General features: G+C 38.3%; 3 protein-coding genes across 10 annotated transcripts in view; 1 reads left to right on the top strand and 2 right to left on the bottom strand.

Moving 5' to 3' along the window:
• Positions 1–23135, top strand: part of LOC132393194 (uncharacterized) — a 322118-nt gene that overhangs the window by 213835 nt on the left and 85148 nt on the right. For 5 of the 8 annotated variants that reach the window (XR_009511788.1, XM_059968133.1, XM_059968134.1 and 2 more), the window contains one exon: positions 3100–14811. The exons of the other annotated variants lie outside the window; for them this stretch is intronic. Coding sequence is in view for 4 of the 5 variants with exons in the window: in XM_059968133.1 (XP_059824116.1) it covers positions 3100–3290 (191 nt within the window). In the remaining variant the exon portion in view is untranslated. Of the gene's footprint in view, positions 1–3099; positions 14812–23135 lie in introns of those variants that run through there. 8 annotated transcript variants of the gene reach the window in all.
• Positions 370–23135, bottom strand: part of tmem47 (transmembrane protein 47) — a 34493-nt gene continuing 11727 nt past the window's right edge. Inside the window, exons 2-3 of the mRNA XM_059968138.1 lie at positions 18978–19118; positions 370–1458 (exon numbers count right to left, since the gene is read on the bottom strand). Of these exons, the coding sequence (XP_059824121.1) occupies positions 1280–1458; positions 18978–19118 (320 nt within the window). The 3' untranslated portion in view covers positions 370–1279. The remainder of the gene's footprint in view (positions 1459–18977; positions 19119–23135) is intronic.
• The window catches only part of LOC132393193 (uncharacterized), a 163011-nt gene continuing 160270 nt past the window's right edge, over positions 20395–23135 (bottom strand). Inside the window, exon 2 of the mRNA XM_059968131.1 lies at positions 20395–22741. The gene's annotated coding sequence lies outside the window, so the exon portion shown is untranslated. The remainder of the gene's footprint in view (positions 22742–23135) is intronic.

Here is a 23135-nt window from a genome sequence, read left to right as displayed (position 1 = left end):
TGTTGGAGTCTGTTCACCTGCAGTGGGAATGCTTACAGCATCATTTCAGTAAATTGATAGTTCTATGAAAGATTAAATAAATATTCAACTTACCCTGCAGAAGTCCAGGCAAGGCTAGGAATAGTTCTTAAATGATACCTTTGTATCAGGTTGTTGATCATGTAGGAAATAATAAAATGAAAAATTAAGTACACAGGCCTTTTATATAAATAGTTCTACAAATTCAATGTAGGTTTTCCCTGTACAACTACAAGAAAACGTTCTTTTCCTCCCCAAACTAATATATTTTATAGTAAATTAATGTATTCAAGGATCACTGTATGATACAGAGAAGGAAAGTTACAGAGAAAGAAGGAGATAACAAATTGCTGGAAATATGGAATTTATCTGAGATACAAGTCAAAATAACTTTTTAGGCACAATATAATCATACAGGAAATAGTGTTCAGAAGTCTATATAAAAATACAGTAGTCGCTCAAATAAATTAGAATGTTTACAATAGCATATAAGATTCTTTCTAGATACTCAGCTCATCAAAATGCTCATCTTTGACACTACATCTAGTGGTACTTAAGTATACTGACATTTGCTATGCTTTTTGTTTTAAAAACATATTTCATAAAATTCATCTATAGGCATAGGAAAATGATAACTGAAATGCTACAATTTTAATTGAATGATACAAATGCAACTTTAGTATGCTCTACAACAGTATAGTGTTCCCATTTCTCTGTAATAATTAGAAACAAGAGTAATACATTTCTATTTTGCATCAGCACAGTAATATTTTACAAAGGATGTTGCTGAGCTTTTGAAAATGAATGCAAGCATGCACTTTTACTTGAGTTGCCACAGAACATTCAGCACTTTATTCAACCCAAATATGAGGTATAAATTTTCCAACCTCACTATGGGAAACTCATGTCATTTATACCCAGCACAGATTCTTTCTTCAAGGCAAATTGAATTGAACATTCTTGAGAAGGTAAATTTTGATTCATGTTCTTCAATGCACACTTTTGTGATTCCGCTCAGCTGATGTGAAACTAACAGAAGTCTGCATTCCAGCACACTGTACATGAAACTGCCAATATACAAAATTTCAGCCATGACCTCTTCCAGAGTTCCATATTTGTGGTGCAGGAGTTAAAGCAATTATCTTCATTACAGCCAAAGTGAATAGTGCATAGAGAGAACAGGTTAAATACCACACTTCAACTTAGAGAGTAGCAAGTTAGCAAAGGAGGTGAGCTTAATTTCGGTAGAATTAGTTCTGCTCTAGTAGTAATCATCATAGTTCTTCGGGTTTAAGCAGTAAAGTACAGCTCCCCCAAATGAGAAGATGGTGGCTCCCCAGGCAATGCCATATCCCCAGTTGAACTCATGATATGTTCGCATCGTGGCTGTTTCCACAAATTTGATTGGGTATAAAACGAGTCCACATACTTGGAGAACAACTGTAAAGAAAAGCCAACGATTAAACAATGCCCATGTGTTTCTTTAACCACAAAGATACTTAGTGAAAAAAAAATTAATGTCACTTTTTTTCCTCCAGTTATAATCAATCTGTAGCATTATCTTTCACTTACAGTAGTAATTAAATAAAGAAATATTCCAGTATAATGCATGTGCTAAAATGTGCAAATTGAAAATTCAAAGGTAAAGGTAAAACCCAGTGAATTTTGCAGTTACTCAGCATATCAATAAAGCAACAGAGTTAATATTTTTGGAGATTTTGCCTGACAAGTTTAATCTTTCTGATGTTTAGTGTGAAAATTATTTTTTCCATTGAAAACCATTGAAAGTTAGAAGTATTTCAGACAAAGCCACAGAAAATTCTGCAATCTGTATTTCTTTTTAATATGTGTAGTTATTTCATTTAAGACTGCACATTGCACTATCGAGTCTGTACAGGTCATTCCTGAAAAGGCCTTCTGGGAATTATGACCCTATCTCCATCTACCTGTGGAGAATGCCCCTGAAGCAAATTGTTTTCTAATGTGGTGAATACATAGCGATTTCACCTTAAAGCTGCAGCCATACACCCAAGCCTGGATGACACTGCCTTCAGAGGTGAGGGTCAGAGTCACAAAAGTACCTCATGGTTATTCCAGGCAGCAGCTCATAAATGTCACATACCACCGTATGTAGTTCACTGCTGCAAATAGAATCTCATAGTTGTTTGCTATATAAGAAGAGTGGGATTCATTTATAGTGAGGAAACGGCAGCTAGTCCAGTGGCTTTGAAAATTCCAGTGAATGACCTTCTTCCTTGAAGCACTCCATGTGCAAAGCTGGATCTTTTCTTGATCAGAAAGGCTCTCATTCACTGTAAATTTTCATTGCCTATGATAACTAGTAAATCCCCTCATGCTTAGTTCCAATTATCTTGGGTGTTTGCTTGTGGTGTTTTGCCTGAGCTAGTCTGCTACCAGTAAAACTGATCTGCAACCAGACTGTCTTGATACACATGGTTTCTTTTTCTTGCAACCCCGAGTTCCAATGGATGGTGACTCCTTGTATGCAGATGCTAGTGCCTATAAGAGTGCCAGAATCTAGCTGACGGGTGCCAATCTCAGATGAGGTGATGCTTATTCATCTTCCTCTGCCTCGGAAGTTCCACTGCCAATATGAGAAAGGATGGTGAGCAGAGAAGATTGGCAAGAAAAGCACATTTGCACTGTCTACATGTCATAAGGGATTGTATGATGAGGTGTAAATGGGATGTGAGATGGTAAGATAAATGAGGCTACATCATCGTCCTCACTAATCAGAATTAGGTCTGTGATGACTGAGACCGTGAACACCAAATCCCTCTCCAACACATGACTGAACGTTCAGAGACAACAAGAGCCTTTTCTCCTCTGCTGCTGTACTGACACAATGTATTTAACTTTATCTTGCAAAACAGGAAAGCATGTTGAAATTTATGTTCATGGTATTTTCAGACAGGACTAAATGGCTTGTTTATAAGGTGTGAGGTCCATAAATACTGGAGTATAACAGGAGTGCATACGTATTGTGGTCATCACTTTTCCTCTCCGCACCTTGTGGCAACCTTTTGCCATTTCCTAAACTATTGTCTGTTTTTTAACGAGGCCGAGCTGCAACTTCGATGTTCAACCCAGCTCAGATGGAAAGCATGAAAGGAGCTGACCAATTTCAAACCCGGGACCACTCACTTCAAAGTCCAGTGCAGATGCCACTACATGACCATGTGTCGGGAGATGGGATTTGTTCTATTTTCTTTGACCTAGCGAGACCTCATGTAAGCTCGTGGATGAAATAAAAGTGGAGGGCTATGTGGGAAGGAAGCATTAGATTGATCTTGGTTGGCACAACATCGTGGGCCAAAGAGCCTGTACTGTTCTATGTTCTTATGTTCTTATACTGACGAAAGAACCAAATCCTGGGAACACCACTCTGGGTACTGATCTCTTTGATCAAACCCTTCCACTTCTAGCTTCATTTTAGCTCTTGGTGATTTATATGGGAGCACTTGAATTGAAGAAACACAGACATGTCAACATTTAGTGGTAGTTAATTTCAGTTGGGGTGTAAACTCCTTATATTAACCAGGGCTAGGGGATGAACATCTTGATTGGTACCACAAAACAGCACATAATCATAATCAAGTTCATGCATTTATAATGTGGACTAATAGCTTGGTAACATCATTGCCTGTACTTTCCTACACAGTTTGTTTTCATGCTCAGATTAAACTCCAAACTAAGGAAATAACATTTCAATCAATTCCATTCCTTATGTAATGCCCTGGTTAAGATTTCTACTGCTATGCTGTAAGGTAGTTTATATTAGCAGCTTTCTGTAAAAGCAGTGTGCCACGCTGGAAAGTGTTTTGGCTTTCGCTCAGATAGCTATGTTGTCCAATTTAGGAATATGTGTCAGCCATTCAGGATTGTGGGATATGAGAGAAGGTTCAAGAGCGCTATTGGCGGGGAGTTTTTTGAAGGATAGTAGTCTGGTTTAGAGTTTTTTGGAGCAAGCTGCAGAGTGGGGCTCAAGGGAAGATGCCAGAGAATGACTTTGGAAGGAGAATCCCCATTGCAAGAAGTGTTTTGTGCAGATGAAGGGCTCCAAGGAGGAAGGCTAATACTCCTGAGAGAGAGCCAGTTTGTTCGAGGTGGTCTTCGAGGGGAGTTCAGAATGAGGTGGGTGCTTTCATGCAGACCTTGGGTCCAGAGTGTGAATAATGAGATATGACATTGGACTGGTTTAATTGTACTGGGCACTTATATTTTTTTCTTTAACTGTTTATTGAAGTTGAACATTTGGTAAATGTACTTTCTTTATACAGGCAGTCCCCAGGTTACGAACGAGTTCTGTTCCTGAGTCTGTCTTTAAGTCGGATTTGTACATAAGTCCGAACAAGTACATCCAGTATTATTTAGCGTCAGTTAGTCAAATGTTTGTCTTAGTATATAGTATATATTTTACTTTTCTATGCATATAAAACACTTAAGAAATGTATGTATTTCAATAATTAAACCACTGTGTTGCTTAGTAATAATTGTAGCTTTCATCAGGGCAGGGCCTTTCATATGCTCCATAATTCTCACTTTATCCTTTAAAATTGTTCCAATCGTTGACCAACTGTCGCCTAACGCTTTTCTAATGACCGATGATGTTTCACCTCTTTCCAAACGCTTTATTATTTCCACTTTATTTTCAATTGTGATCGCTTCCCATCGACAGAACAGAAACACTGTGGGTGGCAGGTCCCAAGCTCTGCTGGCTCCCAAGGTCCGCCGGGTCCTAAGGACCACTGCACTAAATTCCCCGGGTCCTGAAGTCCACTGCACTGAGACAGGTTAAATGGGACAAGTGGGGGCTGTGCTGGGTTTTTGATCCTCCACAATATTCCGCGTGGGAATTTAAATTAGAGGTGGCAGTGTTTTTTATTACGAGGTCGAGTTGCGAGCTCGACATCAACCTGGCATGGATGGTACGGGAGTCACTGGATTGAACTCGGGAACCTCCATTCTCGAGCCCATTGCTGATCTCACTGTGCCACCAGCCACTGGAACTGGGGGGGGGGGGGGGGGGGAGGGGTGGTGCGGGGTCAGGGTGAATCTTGCTAAGAAAAAGTTAACCCAAATACAAAGTTACACACTCAACACAGTGTCAACGGCAACGACTTAAAATGGCGGACAGTGTTGCGATCCGACTTTAAATGGCGGACGGCGTTCTCTTTCCTCGGTTCGTAAGTACGAGTTGTCTGTAAGTCAGATGTTTGTAACTTGGGGATTACCTGTAATTTCATGCTGGGATACGATCTGTCATTTCTGGGCTGCTGATAACTGTGTGTGGGCAGTATTTACACAGCATTCACTCAGACTGAGGTTCCTTTAATCGGAATGTCACGACGTTCCTGTTTGGTTTAACCCCAAATTGTACCAACCCTAGACGTATATTGTTTATGAAAGGTGGCCTTCTCACCACTGAGTCACATGGCTGTTAGCAGAGTTAGCCTACGAGCCCCTCCACCCCCCCCCCTGTGAGAGTTTATTACATTTGTAATAAACTTGTTTTTGACCAATGCTGGTCAAGGATGCTTAAATTCCTTTCAGACATCAGTACTTGTGAAGGGCATTCTTTCAAATATTTTTCTTCTCTGTAACCAACACTCATCCTATGATGAGGGTCTTCTTGTGGATAATCCAAGATCTTTCTTCAGTTAAGGGCTGCATGAAAAACCATTCTATTTACCTTTGTCAAACATTCAGCACCTTAGTTCTTGGTTTCATTCCTTTCTGTTCCAAATTCTTTGCCCTAATTAATTCAGGGTGTGCATAATCACAATATTTCATTAGGACAAAGATATCCCTAAACGTTATTATTTCACAAACAGAACATCAGTTTTTACTTATTCAAAATTGCACCTCTCCACCAAAGTTTTATTCCTACCTTATTTCCACAGTCACCTCATAGTTTCCATAAGTTTCACCGATTGAACTTCCACAACACACCAGCTGCCTGTATCAACCTTGACTCATTAGTTATCTACCTGTACAATGTACTGTGTATGTTAATCAAAATGGCTTCTTTGTTTTGTTAAGAGTAGGAATGCTTCTTTGTATGATAAGTGCTTTCTCTCGCAGTTGTTTAGCTTTAGACTTGCTGATATCGGCATTGTATTCATTTGTTGACCAATGGGGAATGTTATTTTGTCTTGTGGGGCTGGGAGCTTGGGGGTTTTCACGGTCTTTTCAGGGAGGTCAGGAAGAAGATGCCGAAGAACGGTGGACGTGCCTCGCACTGCTCAGTCGACCACCAGGGTGGTCCCAGGTGCAAAGACGTGGAGATCGGAGGGAAGTGACGAGGGGTCGAATGGTTCGATGATTGAGCTCCAACAATGTGAACTAAACTGATTGAACTTTGATAAGTTGGAGCCTTTTACTTTATTTTCTTTTCCTTCATATATATTGTATTGCATCGTACTCTTTTAGTTTTAGTAACATCTTAAAGTGTATTCCATAACAGTATCTGGTGTGAGTTTGATGTGGTGTGTGTGCACGCGGCATAAACTTGATTCTCACAGCACTTGTGTGTACGGGAGGTGGGGTTGGTGAGTGGCTGGATCTCCTTTTCCCTTAGACATATACCAGCCTGTTGGGTAAGTGTTACATTTGTGGGGGCTCGTTCTGGACATACTACTTACCTAGTAAGTTCGTAGTTTGCTTCTTCATTTAATTGGCTTTATCTTTCCCTCTACATTCAGTGTAATTTACTTCCAGGGTAGAGGAGTCCAAAATTAGAGGGTAAGGGTTAAGCTAAAAAGGGAAAAGTTTAAAAGGGACCTGAGGTGTAACTTCCTCCACACAGAGGATGGTGGGTATATGGAACAAGCTGCCAGAGGAGGTAGTATAGGTAGGTACAATCACAACATCTAAAAGACATTTGGACAGGTACTTAGACAGAAAAGGTGTGGAGCAATAAAGGTCAAACACAAAATGTGTCAAACAGACAAATGGGACTATTCTCAGTTAGGCAAATTGGTCAGCACAGTTAAGATGGGCCAAAGAGCCTGTTTTCATTCTGTATAGGCCTATGACTATCTATCCTGACACTGCAGTACACAAGTGCTTCACCTTGCCATCTCTCCATTTTTTCTTTTCCGCTATGCATCTTGTAATGTGTTCAGTGGTCAGAGTTCAGAGTCTTCTGTGGTCTTGGTGCTCACCAGTAAAACCCTTCTCTAAATAGCCCATCTTTGCTCACTCTCTCCATATCCCCAAAAGCCTATTCAAAATCACATCTTCAGTCACATCTACTAAACCTTATCACATTACTTGAACACCTGGCTTTCTTCACAGAAAACACTTGATAATTTAATATTTCATGGGTGTGACGTAAATACTGATTGAATGTTAGAAACTTGTAAACAACTACATTGAAAACACATCATATGACCTATATTTACATAGAAATCCCTTTCCAGATGTATTGAGAGATGGCAGTGGTTGTTTTCTGAAGCCATAAAAACATCTTTCTTTCCCTCTGTTTTGGTCCTCTTTGCCAGAGCATATAATAACAATAGTGATCTCATGCTCACTGTTACAATACTTGAAATTAGTAGCAACTTGTGGACCTTGTAGAAGTCTAGAAGTTGCTGTCAGTGACATCTTGCTCCATACATTGTTATAGTTTCTAAAGGCACCAGTGAATTAGGATAAGAAACCTTCTTTTCTGAATGTTATAAACATTGACAATTTTGCCATTATAGTTTCAATAGAACACCAAGCCACAATTATATTTTAACAATCACTTTAGAATTTAAACTAGATGTAATATTCCAAGTCAAATTCATCAGTATAAATACTTGAAAATTGCAAGATTTTATTTCCTGCTTTAAAATTTAAACTACTTCTCCTTTAAACATAACCTCCTTTAGATGTTCCAAGTGATACTTTTACTGCCTGGTTTGATGCCTGACAATTCTTCCTTGTGATTGGCTGCTCAGTTTGTTAATTACGTCAATTTTAATGAACAATTTTAGTGACTGGCAGAAGGCACAGAGTGGGAATAAAGGGGGCATTTTCTGGCTGGCTGTCAGTGACTAAAGGGTCAGTACCATTTCTTTTCACGATATATGTCAATGATTTGGCTGAAGGAATTGATGGCTTTGTGGGCAAGTTGGCGGATAATATGAAGATAGATGGAGGGGCAGGTAGTGTTGATGAAGCACAGGATCTGCAGAAGCACCTAAACAGATTGCGGGAATGGGCAAAGATGTGGCAGATCAAATATAGTGCAAGGAAGTGCATGGTCATGCACCTTGGCAGAAGAAATAAAGGCATGAACTAGTTACTAATTGGAGAGAAAAATTTAAAAAGAGGTGCAAAGGGACTTGGGCATCCTCGTGCTGGATTCCCTAAAGGTTAACATGCAGGTTGAGTCATTAGCAGGGAAGGCAAATGAGCAATGTTAACATTAATTTCAAGAGGACCAGAATACGAAATCAAAGATGCAATACTGAGGCTTTATAAGGCATTGGTCAGACTGCACTTGGAGTATTGTGAGTAGTTTTGGGTCCCTTATTTAGGGAAAGTTGTGCTGACATTCGAAGGGATCCAGAGGAGGTTCACAAGAATAATCCCAGGAATGAAACGGTTAACATATGAGGATTGTTTGATGACTCTGTTTAGAAGAAAGAGGGAGATCTCATTAAAACTATCAAATATCAAAAGGCTTAGATCAAGTTGATATGGAGAGGATGTTTCCTGTAGTGGGAGAGTATAGGACCAGTGGCCACAGCACCAGAATTGAGGGATGTCAATTTTAAACAGAGATGAGGAAAAATTTCTTTTGCCAGAGAGTGATGCATTTGTGGAATTTATTGCCACAGACAGCTGTGGAGGTCTAATCTTTGAATATATTTACAGCAGAGGTTGATAGGTTCTTCATTAGTCAGGGTGTCAAAGATTACAGGGATAAAGAAGGAGAAAGGGGTTGAGAGGGATAATAAATCAGTCATGATGGAATGACGGAGCAGACTCGATGGCCCAGCTGGTCTAATTCTGTCCCTATGTATTTTGGTCTATTAACACCAGAGACACCAAGCAAAGCAGAAGGCAATGCCATAGTGCTCAGGATTCCTAGAAACTGATGACACATGCTGTTGCTTTCCTGATGGCCACAAAATCCTGGCTTTTCTGTCAAGAATGAAGTTACTTGGTCTCACATCAAGCAAATTAAACCTCACCACTGCAGCTTAGTTGTTTTAAGTACTGATGAGCTTTCAAGTCCTCAAGGCAGCAACCTTCATACTTGAGGTAGAGACCCTGACCTACTGATTTTTTACATATCCCTTGAATCTCACTTGCAATTCACCTGCCTGTTTAAACTCTTCCTATATTCTAAGCCCAAAGCATTCAGCTCTTCCTCACCTCATGAGGTATAGAGGCAGGATGGAGTTTGTGATCCCTATAACCATTTACCGGATTAATATCCAGGTGTTAGATTAAGGGGGGGTACTTATGTGATAGTCCACTGCAGATGTATACCAGGACCATGCACCCATTCAGAATGATCAGGATTGCATTAGAAAGTGAAATGCTTGGAGATTAACTGGGGCAATCAATTCACCAAGTACAGAGGAGACAGTGAAAAGGCAACAGATGTGAAAAGGAAAAGGAAGCCAACATTTTTTCCAGAAATAAAGTGGCCAGGTTCTGAATGAACATGCATCTCAACAATGTGAGAATATTATTACCTGAAATTAACCACTGAGCCATTCTTGCCTACACTAAGCAAATTATATTTCTGGTGGAGTGTCCCTCAATAACTTTTTGTCCAGATACCAGGACTTGTATCCTTCTTGAAAGGATACGGAAAACCACATGAAAATAGTTATAATCTATGTATATCCAATTGTAATTTTAAGAATTACATTGACTATCATTGGGTCTTGGGATACAATGCTAAAATATTATTTTCCTGGATGCAATAAAACATTGAAAGTTGATTCTCATTTTCTGCAACCTTAATCAGAAGGGCGCACTTTAGAGATGGGAATGAGAGATTATTTTTACATAGTATCATCAATTTTCCTTGAATACAGTGTTAAAAATGTAGCTCAATAAGAAATACATGCGCTCTTCCCTGGGGCACTATGTTATATATTGTTATCACAAAAAGGGATGTGGAGGAGTGGTAGGGGTATTGGGGCAGGGGGTGCGTGGAAGCAGAGGCGTGCATAAACACTACAGTGTTTGCTGTAGCAGTTTAGAGCAAAAATCAAATACAACCCTGTCTGGCTTGCAGCTGCAACGATGGTCCGTTCTGTTCATAATCATGTTCATAGTTATTTGAGAGTGTGTAATTAGGATTTCTCAATTCAGCAATTCATCCATCATGCCTAAACTCATTAGAATGCTCCTCAGCCTCTCAATGACGTCCTCAGTGATTCCATTTTTACTGTGAAACAGTGATTGAAAATGGAAAGCTAGAATTGCAGGATTCATGTATTAAATTGAGTAAGTCCAAACAGAGTGCATGTTCATCTATTACATTCAGGCTCGAGGGTCTTCATTTATATCATTGCTAAAATATTTAATGTCAAAAGCATTGTGATTCAACTTCTTCTATACTAATATTAGATTGTCTGAGACAGAAATTTTCAGCATTTATCTCTGATTGAGAAACATGGAGCCGGAATTATCTGCAAATCATGCCTTGAGTCTCATGGCCTCATGTAAATAGAGATGAAAAATCTAGCCCAATTCAACAGGTGAATTCTCCCAGCATAAATACTGGAAAAATGCCACATGCTCATCCTTCACGGAGTCCAATATTTAATCACAGTCAAGGAAAGTGTAAGGATGATTTGTTAGTTTGGGACTTCCATATTCATGTCTCTAGTCAGGGGAAACACAAAGTCAGTGGCAATTTAACAGAGACGTGCTGATAATTTCATGCAACACCTATGCCAAATTATTGCAGCAATAAAGATGCTTGTTTCAGATCTATTTTAGGTCACAATGATTGGGTGAAATTTATTTTATTCACCATGTTCTGCAATTCCTCAATTTCCCTGCAAAATTCCTTTTGGAAACGTCTTGGTTTACATCTGGAGTAGACTATCACATAAATTCCTACTTCAATCTAACAACTGCATGTTGAAAAATATAGATCAGGTAAATGATAATGGGGATCATCTTGGGCCCTTGTCTCAAAGGGTAAGAAATAATGAAGGCATAGAAAATAGGAAGAGTTTGAAGGGGATGGATTGCAAGAGATTTAAGGGTTAGGTAAGACACAATTCAGTCACATTGGTATGGTCCAATTGGATTTCTGTACTGCAATGGCTTTTAGCTGTATATTAATTTGCCAGTCTCCCACATTTACTGCAATAAGTAGATTATTCCCCTTCACTGCAGAGCTACTATACCTTTATAATGTATTATAAAAACAAAACTTTACTTATAAAATAGAAGATAATCTTAAAGGTAATTTATTGAGATAGTTATCATCTTCAATGTTACAAAGTTTTTTCCTTGATTAATAATTACTTTAGGGTTCAACTTTCTTTTCTCAGTGAGTTCAACCTATTAACAGATACCATTTAATATTGCAAACTCTCAGAGAAGAACCTCCGTGGAAGTTCTGGGTGCTAATTTGTAACATAATGCTGATATTAGAAAACTATTTAATTAATTGACAGCCATTGCATTTAAGTATTCATTCATCATAGTCAGAGGCATTATGTAAGAGAATGCGAATGGTAAGAAAGTGAACAGCAGATTTGGAAAGAAAAATCTTTTTCAGTAATTAAATGTTCTTCAATCTTTTGCCAAATAAACATAGTCTGCCAGAAACCCTGAGATTTCTAATGTCCTTAAGGCCATAAGCTTCCATCTTCCTTTGTGCTAATTATTTGCATTGTTGTCACTGTATTGTTTTATGTACATAGTAGCACCAAGGCCCAGGTATAATGGTGTAGGTTTTGCTGACCATGAAGTTCTAAACTCAAATGAAGATGTTAAGCCTTATCAGCTTATAGATATAACCTTACTAAAGGGAAGTAAGACTGTAACTATCTTTTCCAAAGACCAGTTTACTTGCCTGTTTGAGAAGAAAAAGCATTTCAGGATGTATGTTGTATACATTTCTCTGACATTAAATTGGACCTTTGAACCTTTGTGTATCCTCCACTGTGAGTTTAGCTGCCAGTGACCACAATTTGAGCGATGGGTAACCCTCCCTCCCAAGGAGGAGATACTTCTAGCTAACAAAGTAGTTTTAAAAACCTTTCATTTGTTTTTAGTGTTGCATGTTTAAATTTAGGTAAAATCCTTAAAACACATTTAATTTCCAAAACACAGGTACAATTCCTATAAGCTAAAAAATATACCAACGAGTTGTCTGTCGCGGAAATCCAAGGCAGAGGAATAGGTTCTCGTTCACCCTGCCTTTCTGTATTTTTTAAAGGCTCCTTTAAGCCCTAATAGGGCTTAAGATTTTCCTAACAAGCCTGACTGCTCTCTTACATTTATACTGCTTTTTCTCTGCCACTTGGGTGAATTCACTTGCATGTGATTTCTTTTAACATACTTTTTCATGCAGATGGTTTAAAAGCTTCAGTGGATAGAGTTCCCAGATACCCTAAATTAATGCTGCTAATGCTGAACCTCTGAGTACACAAATCTTCCTACTATTGATAGATTGCTATTTGACGTGCGAATTGATAGCATCAAACTGGTCTGCAAGCTTCCCAGAACTAAATAACTTAAGCAGTATTGTTGAAGTAAGCCCAATTACATAACCCATTGTTTTACACTGCAATCAACTGTGTGCTGTAAACCAGCAGTCTATGCTCTATAGACAGTGCCGTTTGTTTTGCAAAGCTGTCCTTTTAACTTCAAACTGGTTATTGTTTTTCATTTATATTAAGAACAGAAGATTGGTTTTCACTTATGACAAGGGGCTGAACAAAGAATATTGGTGGAAGTTTAACTTACATAAAAACTCTTTGATCTCTAGAAGTGTTAGCTGCTATGTTTGAAATCTAAGCTTGGTGCAAAGGACCTCAACCCTGGTCAGTGATTACCCATCAGAGGCATCCAAGATGCTGAAGAATAAATGGTGTTCCATGCAGATACCAAACACAAGTGAGTGCACCATGAAAATAAGTTTAAATAGAATTGGAAAACCCATTGTGGAAAAAATGCATCAATTATCATGTCTAATGTCTTCCACAAATGAATAATACAGTATATTTTGAACAGATGGTAGCATTTTGTGAGTTTATCTTAATACTGAAGGGATTGATGCTTGCCCTGCAGGTATATTTCTGAAATATCTCTGATCTCTAATATCACAGTCCATTCTTTTCAATCATCCAGGTCTAGTTTGTAGTGTTTAATTCAATGATCAGGAGCTACATGAATGAAATATTTTCTATAAAATCTTGCAATGACAGTCAAAGGGAGGTGAAGAAATTAGTTCTTCCCCAACCATTGATACAACTTGAGATAGAAGAGATGGAGAAAGGCTGACAAATAAATAATTTAATGAAGCATTTGGGCTCTGAAGTTTCAGCAGATCACAGTGAAACTTGCTTCTTTTAATGCTGGCCAAACATCTGCAACTTAAAACCATAAAGTATTTATTGATTTTGGTTCAGTAAATTTTCAATGGATTAGGCAGTGGCAAATTATGGTGTACATCATATCTGTACATAGTACCAGACCACCAGTGCAGGATTCCATGGGTCACTGACTGGCTACCCATTTTAGGCCATAACCCAATGACAAAATGGCTGCCTAATAGTACTAAACAAAACAACATTTTCATCAGCAGTATCATTGCATTTCTTTGGATTGAATCCAATTCATTATTGACAGTTCAGAACGTCCATGAAAGAGTATCATTATTTTTAGAAAATCCCCCCCCCCCAACTCTACTCATGCAGAAGAATTTGAAAATCACCAGAACTAATAATGCAGATTCCTGAAAGGTTTAATTTCAAAATTAATTCACTGCTTCATGCAAGATAAAATGCTGCCTCACAGAAACCCATATCTTACTAAAGCCAAAAGCAATCTTCTCTATTGAGAATATTACATATTTCTACTTTTTGCATAATAACTCTACTTTTTCCCCTGATAGTACATTAATATTCTGAAAGGTTAGTAAATCTTTTTTTAAGCAAATGTGTCTATTTCAAATGTAATGAGCACTGGCACTTAAACAAAATGAGCTAAATTACCCCAGATGACATGGAATGAAAAGCTATGGGGCTGAACTAATAAAATATTAAACATTTAATTGTCAGCTACTGTATCCTTTCAGGCACAGACAACTTGTATGAATAACGTCCAGGAAAAGGAGGAGCAAAATTTGAAAGAGCAAAGTTGCAGAAAAATCTGCTTTTGTACAGTTTCTCCAACCTTGCACTTTCATTGCCAGAGAATGCGTCTTTTGCTCAATGGTCAGATAAATTTGCCAGTCATTAATTTCCAGCTGCCAATTTTCAAAACCATTGTGCATCTCTGATGTAATTTTGTTTTTGGTTGAATGCTTTAGTCACTAGTAAAGTGCTATTTGCTGTGTTGAAAGATTAGAAATAAATTGCAATTATTTAAAGGATTAAAAAGTGACTTGAGTTATCTGATTAAAATAATGCAAGAGCAGTAATCGTGGTCTAAATTGTACTTGAGCACCTGTCAGTATCAAGTTAGTCCTAAAGTACAAGTTCCTGCTGCAGCCAGAGAGCTCGAAGTGTTGTCACGACATTGCAACCACAGCTTTCCTATGGCTCATCTCTCTTGGGGAACAGAACCTGATAACTCACACCTGGACAATCCTGATGGCTTTCTGAGAGTCTATGCCTGTGAAATACCTTTTCAATTGCCTCTAATTTATTCTGATTACCAGAAACATTATTAATAAATTGATTTATTCAGAAGTATGATTGTTTTGTAATAAATTTGTGCAAAAATATGATTTTTAATGCATGTAAAATAGACACCAAAACCACACTAACCTGCCAAGTATTAATTGGTAATATTAATATGAAGTGAAATTAAAAAAAAACAAATTTTTTCATGAAAATTTGCAACCTTGAAAGGGGCCACACAAATCCTGCATGGCATAAAACTCAGGAGATACAATTATGTCTGACTTCTCAGCTTGTAAAATCAACAACTGCTCCTGGAGTTGGGGACGAGACCTGCAGTTGAGTGGAAGGCCAGGTTTCCCAGTTTCCATCATCATTGGTACTTTTTTGTGCAATGTGCAGCTATGGAAGCCCCGAACACACTGACTCACAGTAAGGATGCAGCCAGCTTTTCTCTTACATGCCTGCAGCTCCAGGTAAGTATGATCTGGGCCAATGAATACAGTTGGTAAATTTGATCACGGCACTTTCCAGAACTGTGCTATCATCATTAATTTATCTACTTGTAAAGTAAATTGAAACCTGATTTCAAAATCTGCATTTTTCCCTTCACAAGTGCAAACTACCTTAATACACAAAAAACCTCTAATATAACTAAATTGTGACATCGCTGATGGGCAATTTGAAAACTGCATTGGAAGCAAAAGGTAATCTCTCATCCAGAAACTAAATTGGTCATTAAACAGCTGAGTAATGAATTATTCACCTCCCTGTACATCTCAGTCATTGAAACAGATCCAGTCACTTGCAACAGCTGCTTGCTCAGGTGTTCCTGCAACACAGTTGAGTTCTTTTTAATGCAAACTATATGACACAGTCCTGTTTAAATTTATGGGCAGCACCAAATCTGTGAAACAGCCCAATTCAAGAAAGACAAACTAGGAATTAAGGGGATTGCAAAGAAATGGCAGTTTTTCCACATTATTGCTTTTTTTTTGTGTTTCTTAATAATAAGCAGCCAATTAAATAATCTAGAATAATTATAATTAAAATTAACAAGCAGCGGCATCAATATACAATTAGAAGAATAAAACAAAATAAAATCTATATTTCAACAGAGCAGATTTAAGGACTTATTAATAAAGGTAAAGAGAATATGATCAAGTGCAAAAGGAAACTGCAGAGCACGAAACAAAGTGTGTTAGCAGATGTAAATAAATAATGCAAAGATAGAATAGAGTAAGAGGCTCAACATTGTAAAGGACAGAATTAAAATCATATTTTCAACATAGTTTAGAAAATATAATATACAGCAAAAATGTTGATGAAATAAATGTAGTAAAATATGAGTCAATGGGAATTTTATCTACTTAGGCTGTAAGTGGAAGTTAAAAATGAAAACAAATGGATCTGCCCTCTCCTGGCTTTAACAGGGCTGGGTACCAAGTAACTAATCTCTGAAAGAGGCGCAGACATCAAAATATTTTAAGGAAACTGTGTGCTTACATTTTAATTTTACAGCATCTTTAGTATCAGCAGTTGTTCTCAGGAAATCCATATGACAGGCTAAACCCAACCTCTCAGTACTTTAGATGACTGCTTGTGAGCTAGAGGGGCAAGGAGATTTCATGCCCAAGCAAGAAATATGTTTAATTTATGCCAACAGACTCCACAATCAGTTCAGCTAACCCACCAATCCAAACCTCAGTGATCCTAATTCACCATTGAAAATTTATCTTCTGCCAACTCTAACCCCAAATAGTCAATCATTCCCTAATCACAACCATAACCTAAATGGACAGGATCCCATTCAGTCTCAAACATAAAGTGTAATAATGCCATCTCTTTCTGATCCAAAGGTTGAAAATTTATTCACTTTAGGACCTCTTGCTGATCATTCTCACTGATCACTCACTACATCAAAGCCCAATCTCCCAAACTCAATTTGAAATCTCAGTCCAATTCTTAAAGGTCCAAACTCAAAAGATACTTTTTACTCCTAACCCAACCTGAATGTCTGCAATCCCTGCCAGACCTGAAGGCCACCCCAATCCTAATTTTCAAAATTCAAACATCCCATTCTTCTTTTCCAAGCTCCTAATCACCTCCAAAGAGTACATTCATTCCTTGACACAAACCACAATAATGTCATTCATTACTCTGAAGAAATGCTAAAGTTACTGACTTACCCTCACCTAAACCCAGATGATCTGTGTGAGGGTGAAATTCAGGTAACATAATGTGAGACTCATTACGTAGACCTGAGTAGGACATAAACCATTGTATGTGGCCTTTGTTATAGTAATTTCTTCCACATTGTCCTTCTTCCAAGAATTCACTTAGTTACGTCTTAACACTACTAATGCCTAACATCTCTAGCGTTGTGATTCAGTTATGGCTGAGAGCTTGTTTTAGTCCTTGACATACTTTAGTACACCAAGAGTTCTTCCTTGCACATATTTCAATAGCCTTTTGCCCTTTATCTCACAATTTATGCCATTGTCTCTTCTCTTTACAATTTGATTTTCCATTCCTTTCACACTTTGCCTTCCTTTTTGCTAACTTGATTTATTTTTGTTGGTAAAATGTCTCTTTTCCTCTCTCTTACCTTTTGCCTGATTGCTGTATTTTTCACAATCCAATATTTTGTTCATGCTGATATAATGGACAGCATTTTCTGCATTTTGTTCCCTATTGTTCTCTTCTCATTTTCTCTTCAATTTCTAAGCCCAACTGGCAGTGTTTCATCACTGTACCTCCTTCGGGGTCTACTTTTGTCAATTATTGCTGAAGACCAAGTGAAATTGTAAGGGCCCCAATATGTTTGTATAGCCTTCAAAGGGACTTTCATTGCTGTCTTGAATATAGTGTCCAGCGGTTACAGCATAACTGAGAAAATGTGAACCTTAAGGGAAACATATGAAATATCTCAAGAAAACATTGGTTTACTTCCAGATGAGGTCAAAGGCCAACTATAGAAACATGCATTCCCCACCCATTTTAACAGTCATTCTGCTATGTGCCAAAATAGTGGTTAAAATTGCTTCTTAAACACCATGTGTCAAAGATAAATCAGGAATTCCACGTATGTAGTAGGTCAACAATTATCCAACCATACAACACGTTTATTCAGCAGTTTTGCCACAGGCATAACATAATGGTCATTGAAATAAGCAAATATGTTTACTTTTCTTGAAACAGATTTTGTGTAATTGCATGTTTTGAATACTAGGTTCAAGGACATTTGTCCACACTTCCCAGGAGTATTCCCAAAGGTGACTGGAAAGGCCCAGAAAATCCTGTATGAACTGATGAGGAGAACCACCAGTTTTTCAGGATTCCTTGTGTAATCAGGCAGCACAGTTTTTCTTGTTAGTTCTCAGCTGAGAAAGCAGCAAGGGCAACCATATAGGGCTGGGAATTATCAAACATTTTGATCACCATTCAGTAACTCCTATGTGCTGTACGGGAATTGGCTTGAGATGAGCTATAATTCCACCACACTGAATAGTTTGATAATGCTCAAAGTCTCTAATCTTGGATATCAGCAAACATGAAACATTGCCCCATGAAGAAATAGTGGAAAGGGAGGCAAATATTCAAAGATTTTCACCCCCCCATTTATTTTCTCTTTCACGTTTTAGAAAATCCATTAAACCAGCCAATAAAATTATATTCAGATCCTTTCCAGGTTACAAATGGCTTGAGTACAGACTGCTCGAAGGTACACATGGAGGAGTATTTGGGAGACCACTGGGATTTATTTGCCAGCTGCTGTGGGACTGCAGGCTTCTTTTGTTCAGTAGGATCTCTTGCCTTGGCAATATCTGTATGGTTGAGTTAAATGCCCTTGTTTAACTACATATTGCCCTTTGATGGCTTTAGTCTTTATTTAAATATATATCTGGGTGGCCACATTTCTGACTTGCGAACTCTTGAGGTTATAGACAGTTACAGACAGTTCCCAGGGACATAACTCTGACCTGTAACTAAAAATATCTGTTGACTAAATAGCCAATGTATTACTAAACATAGCACACAACTTATCCTCTCTCTCTATTATGTAAGACACATAAATCAAAGCTAAATCATTTGGATTTATTAACAAATTACCTGCAGAAAATAAAAGGATAGCCACAGGTTTGTAGAATTTTCGACGAGTCCCCTGACAGATTGAGATCAAAGCCACCAGAAAGGCAATGAGAATAATGGCAGCTCCAGTCAGAAGCAAGGCAACCGTGGCAATCTCCCAGTCTGTAACAAAGAAATTAAGAGTACAACTTGAGAATCCTTAAGACACAGTTGATTGCCTAATGTAAACTTACATCACTTACTAAAATAAATGCACAAATTTGGATAAATGGAAAAACAAACATGTCCTCCCACTGTTAATCTGTAACATTTGAACAGCAGGTTTAAAGACTGTAATGTGCAAAAAATAGTACAGTAGTAATCTGTCAATCTGTTTCATGCAAGAAAAGCAGGCTCCCCATCCACCTAAATAACTGTTTCTTTACTTTCCCATGGATTTTCAATTCACTTCCTGTGGGTTACTCCAGGGGCTATTTGACGTAAGCCGATGGAAAACTTTAAAAATGAACACAATCATTTCTTAATTTCAACATTTCAGGATGCTTCCAGCAATGTTACTATAATGTCAGTATTTGGGGATTTTCCATTGGATGTAAACAGTCTAAAATGTGTAATTCCTGCATTCTATGTCTGATAGGAAGCTGAACAGCTTTGGGACCAGTAATACTGCAAGCACAGCCATTTGGGGGAAAACTATAAAACAGGAGTATCCCCAATCCAATAAACATTGAGCACATTAAGGAAGTATGCACAATTATTTGAAATTCTCCAAAAAAGGTAAGATCTAAATGCGTGTGAACATCCCTGGATGTGAATGCAGCTCTCAGATGAATAGCACTGATTAACAAAACCACAAAATCTACAAGTTTGAGATAAGGTGTTTCCCATGAGTAGACCAAGCCTGCTATTATTTATTCACTGAAAATGCATAAAATTATTTTGGTGCTGTTTTCTGTGATCTGTCTGAAGCAAACAGACTATTTTAAAGCTTCCCCTTTTTAAACCTCAGATGTGCTTTAATGAACACTTGGAATTGTCTGTTTTATTTCCATAATTAACTGCTCAACAAAGAAATATATCACCTGGATGGAAAGTAGTAGCAAGAGATGAGAAGCCAGAAACCCCTCAAGCTGATGTTTTCACTAACAAACAATTACTGTATGTTAAATGTAGGACTGGTTTTTACTAGGGAGCCTTGCAAGCAGCCTTGTGCTATGGTCACAGAACAATAGAGAGAATAAAAGAGAGAATCTGCAGGAGAACATTGCATAAACTAAATGAGCAGGAGATACCTCAGGTGGTTTAACTGTCAGTCAATCAGTTTTCTGCAGCTCAAAATACGAGGGATAATTGATATGTTCGTGGCCTAAAGGTAGAAGAAGTCAATTTTAGAAAACCTAGCACATTTATTTTTCAACATAGTCCTCTCCTACATTTACACACTTAGTCCAGCGGTCATGGAACATACGGATGTTGGACCTCCAGGAAGTGTCCACAGATGGGTGACTGATGAGTTTGTGGCCTAAGGTAGAAGGAGATGAGTAATACGGCTCTTGTTACATGCATATGCAGGTCAATTCTTTGAGTGATTATGCAGAAAGTTTGAAGTTATTAACTCATCTCCTTCTATCTTAGGCCACAAACTTATCAATCACCCCGATGTGGACACTTTCTGGAGGTCCAAGATCTGTATGCTCCACGACCGCTAGACTAAGTGTGTAAATGTAGGAGGGTCTATGTTGAAAAATAAATGTGCTAGGTTTTCAAGAATTGACTCCTTCTAACTTAGGCCACAAACTTAGAAATCACCCCTCGTACAGGATAAAGCCAAATATTTTGAACATCATTGCACTGAATTGGATCAAAACAGGACATGTTTGAGTTTTTTTTAAAAAATAAAGCAAAATATTATTTATTTATTGAGATTCAGTGCGGAGTAGGCCCTTCCAGCCATACTGCCCAGCAGCCCCTGATTTAACCCTAGCCTAATCATGGAACAATTTGCAATGACCTATTAGTACGTCTTTGGACTGTGGGAGGAAACCGGAGCACCTGGAGGAAACCCTCACAGTCACAAGGAGAACGTACAAACTCCTTACAGAAAACAGTGGGCTTGGATTTCGGAAAACTCTAGAACACATTATTGAGAATGAAATTCAATTTAAATGTAGTTGCTTCTTGTAAAGTAGGAAACATAGCAACTAATTGATTTATAGTGATATTTTGACTAGATAACCTTGTTTTAATGAGGTAAAAATGATAATTATCGTCTAAAAAAAACCCAGAAAGAATCACACGGTTCTTCTTCAGAAAAAATGCTGGAGGATATTTTAAGTCAACTCAACTACACAGGCAAAGTCTCAAAATAACACCACATTCAAATGATAGTTTTGTTACTAAGCAAAAATATCAGCCTGGAAAATATGTTCAAGTGAAGGTGGTAACATTTGAATCCACACCTTGCCCCCATCAACATCAGCAGTTGCTGCCACTGAGCTATGGTTCACATAACATTAGATGCTAAATAATGAAACTACTCTCACCTGATTGCTTGTGAGTTCGTGTGGAATGATTTTGGCAAACCTTTGATAGCAAGTTGTTTACGTTCTCAGCCTGAGCATAATGTTTTAATTGGCATGGAAATTAAAGCATGAGAAAATGTTAAAATGGAAGAATAAATAACTTATTAATAGCTACTCTTCCTCACAGCAGTTGAAACTTGGAGAATGATAGGGGCCTTATTGCTCATTATATTCAGGCCAGGCATTAAAAGAGACATTTATACAAGTCACTAGCTCCTGATCCATTGTCAAAAGGACATCAACTAGATAACTCAGAGGTCTTACCAATTATACTTTTATGTAGTAAGTACCCTATTCAAATGAAATTACACTTTTACATTCCCTGATGAGGCACGCAGTATGGCAGATCTGGTGTTTGTAAAGGGCATTGAAACACTGTTCTGGGAAGTAGTCATGTTTTGGCTCCACTGGTGATGGTGATTCATCCACAAAATATTGGGCTGGAATTTCTAGGCTGTTGTAGGCCACCCTTATTTGTCACTTGGTCCTTGCCTTCCTTGAGTTGATTTCAAGTGCACTTGGAAAGTTCAAAATTGTGTGGTACCAAGGTGGTGTTATGCTAACACAAGCCAAGAAACTTTCTATAACCCTATGCTATTCCAGAAAAACTGTACAGTGCAGCTTTTAGTTTCCAGACTCACAGCATGGCACGTAAATAAGAGTTGGGAGATGCTCAGAGCTGACACTGGCCTCAGAAATCTATAAGCGTTCGGCTACAGATTATACTCCATAGGAAGATTCTTACAATGGACCCTGTCTGACAGACTTGCATCAATTGGATGCTGTCTTCTTTTCCCCAAAAGATGCTGAACTGTAAATTAAGTAAAGTTGTAAAAAATCTATAATACAACATTTAAAGCAGCTAGCTAATTTGAAAAAGCAGTCCAGGGCATACTTATCTTATCAAAGATAGAGGGAGCCCATAGAAACATAGAAAATATGTGCAGGAGTAGGCCATTCGGCCCTTCGAGCCTGCAATGTCATTCAGTATGATCATGGCTGATCATCCAACTCAGAACCCTGTACCTGCTTTCTCTCCATACCCCCGATCCCTTTAGCCACAAGGGCCATATCTAACTTCCTCTTAAATACAGCCAATGAACTGGCCTCAACTGTTTCCTGTGGCAGAGAATTCCACAGATTCACCACTCTCTGTGTGAAGAAGTTTTTCCTCATCTCGGTTCTAAAAGGTTCCCCTTTATCCTTAAACTGTGACCCCTCATTCTGGACTTCCCCAACGTCGGAAACAATCTTCCTGTCTTTATTCATATGAAAGTCCTACCATGCCAGGAATCAATCTGGTGAACCTTCTCTGTACTCCCTCTATGACAAGAATGTCTTTCCTCAGATTAGGGGACCAAAACTGCACACAGTATTCTAGGTGCGGTCTCACCAAGGCCTTGTACAACTGCAGTAGAACCTCCCTGCTCCTATACTCAAATCCTTTTGCTATGAATGCCAACATACCATTTGCCTTTTTCACCAACTGCTGTACCTGCATACCCACCTTCAATGACTGGTGTACAATGACACCCAGATCTCGTTGCATCTCCCTTTTTCCTAATCGGCCACCGTTCAGATAATAATCTGTTTTCCT

The sequence above is a fragment of the Hypanus sabinus genome, chromosome 4, assembly GCF_030144855.1.
Source record: "Hypanus sabinus isolate sHypSab1 chromosome 4, sHypSab1.hap1, whole genome shotgun sequence".
Lineage (NCBI taxonomy): Eukaryota > Metazoa > Chordata > Chondrichthyes > Myliobatiformes > Dasyatidae > Hypanus > Hypanus sabinus.
This window is presented reverse-complemented; position numbering and strand designations above follow the sequence as displayed.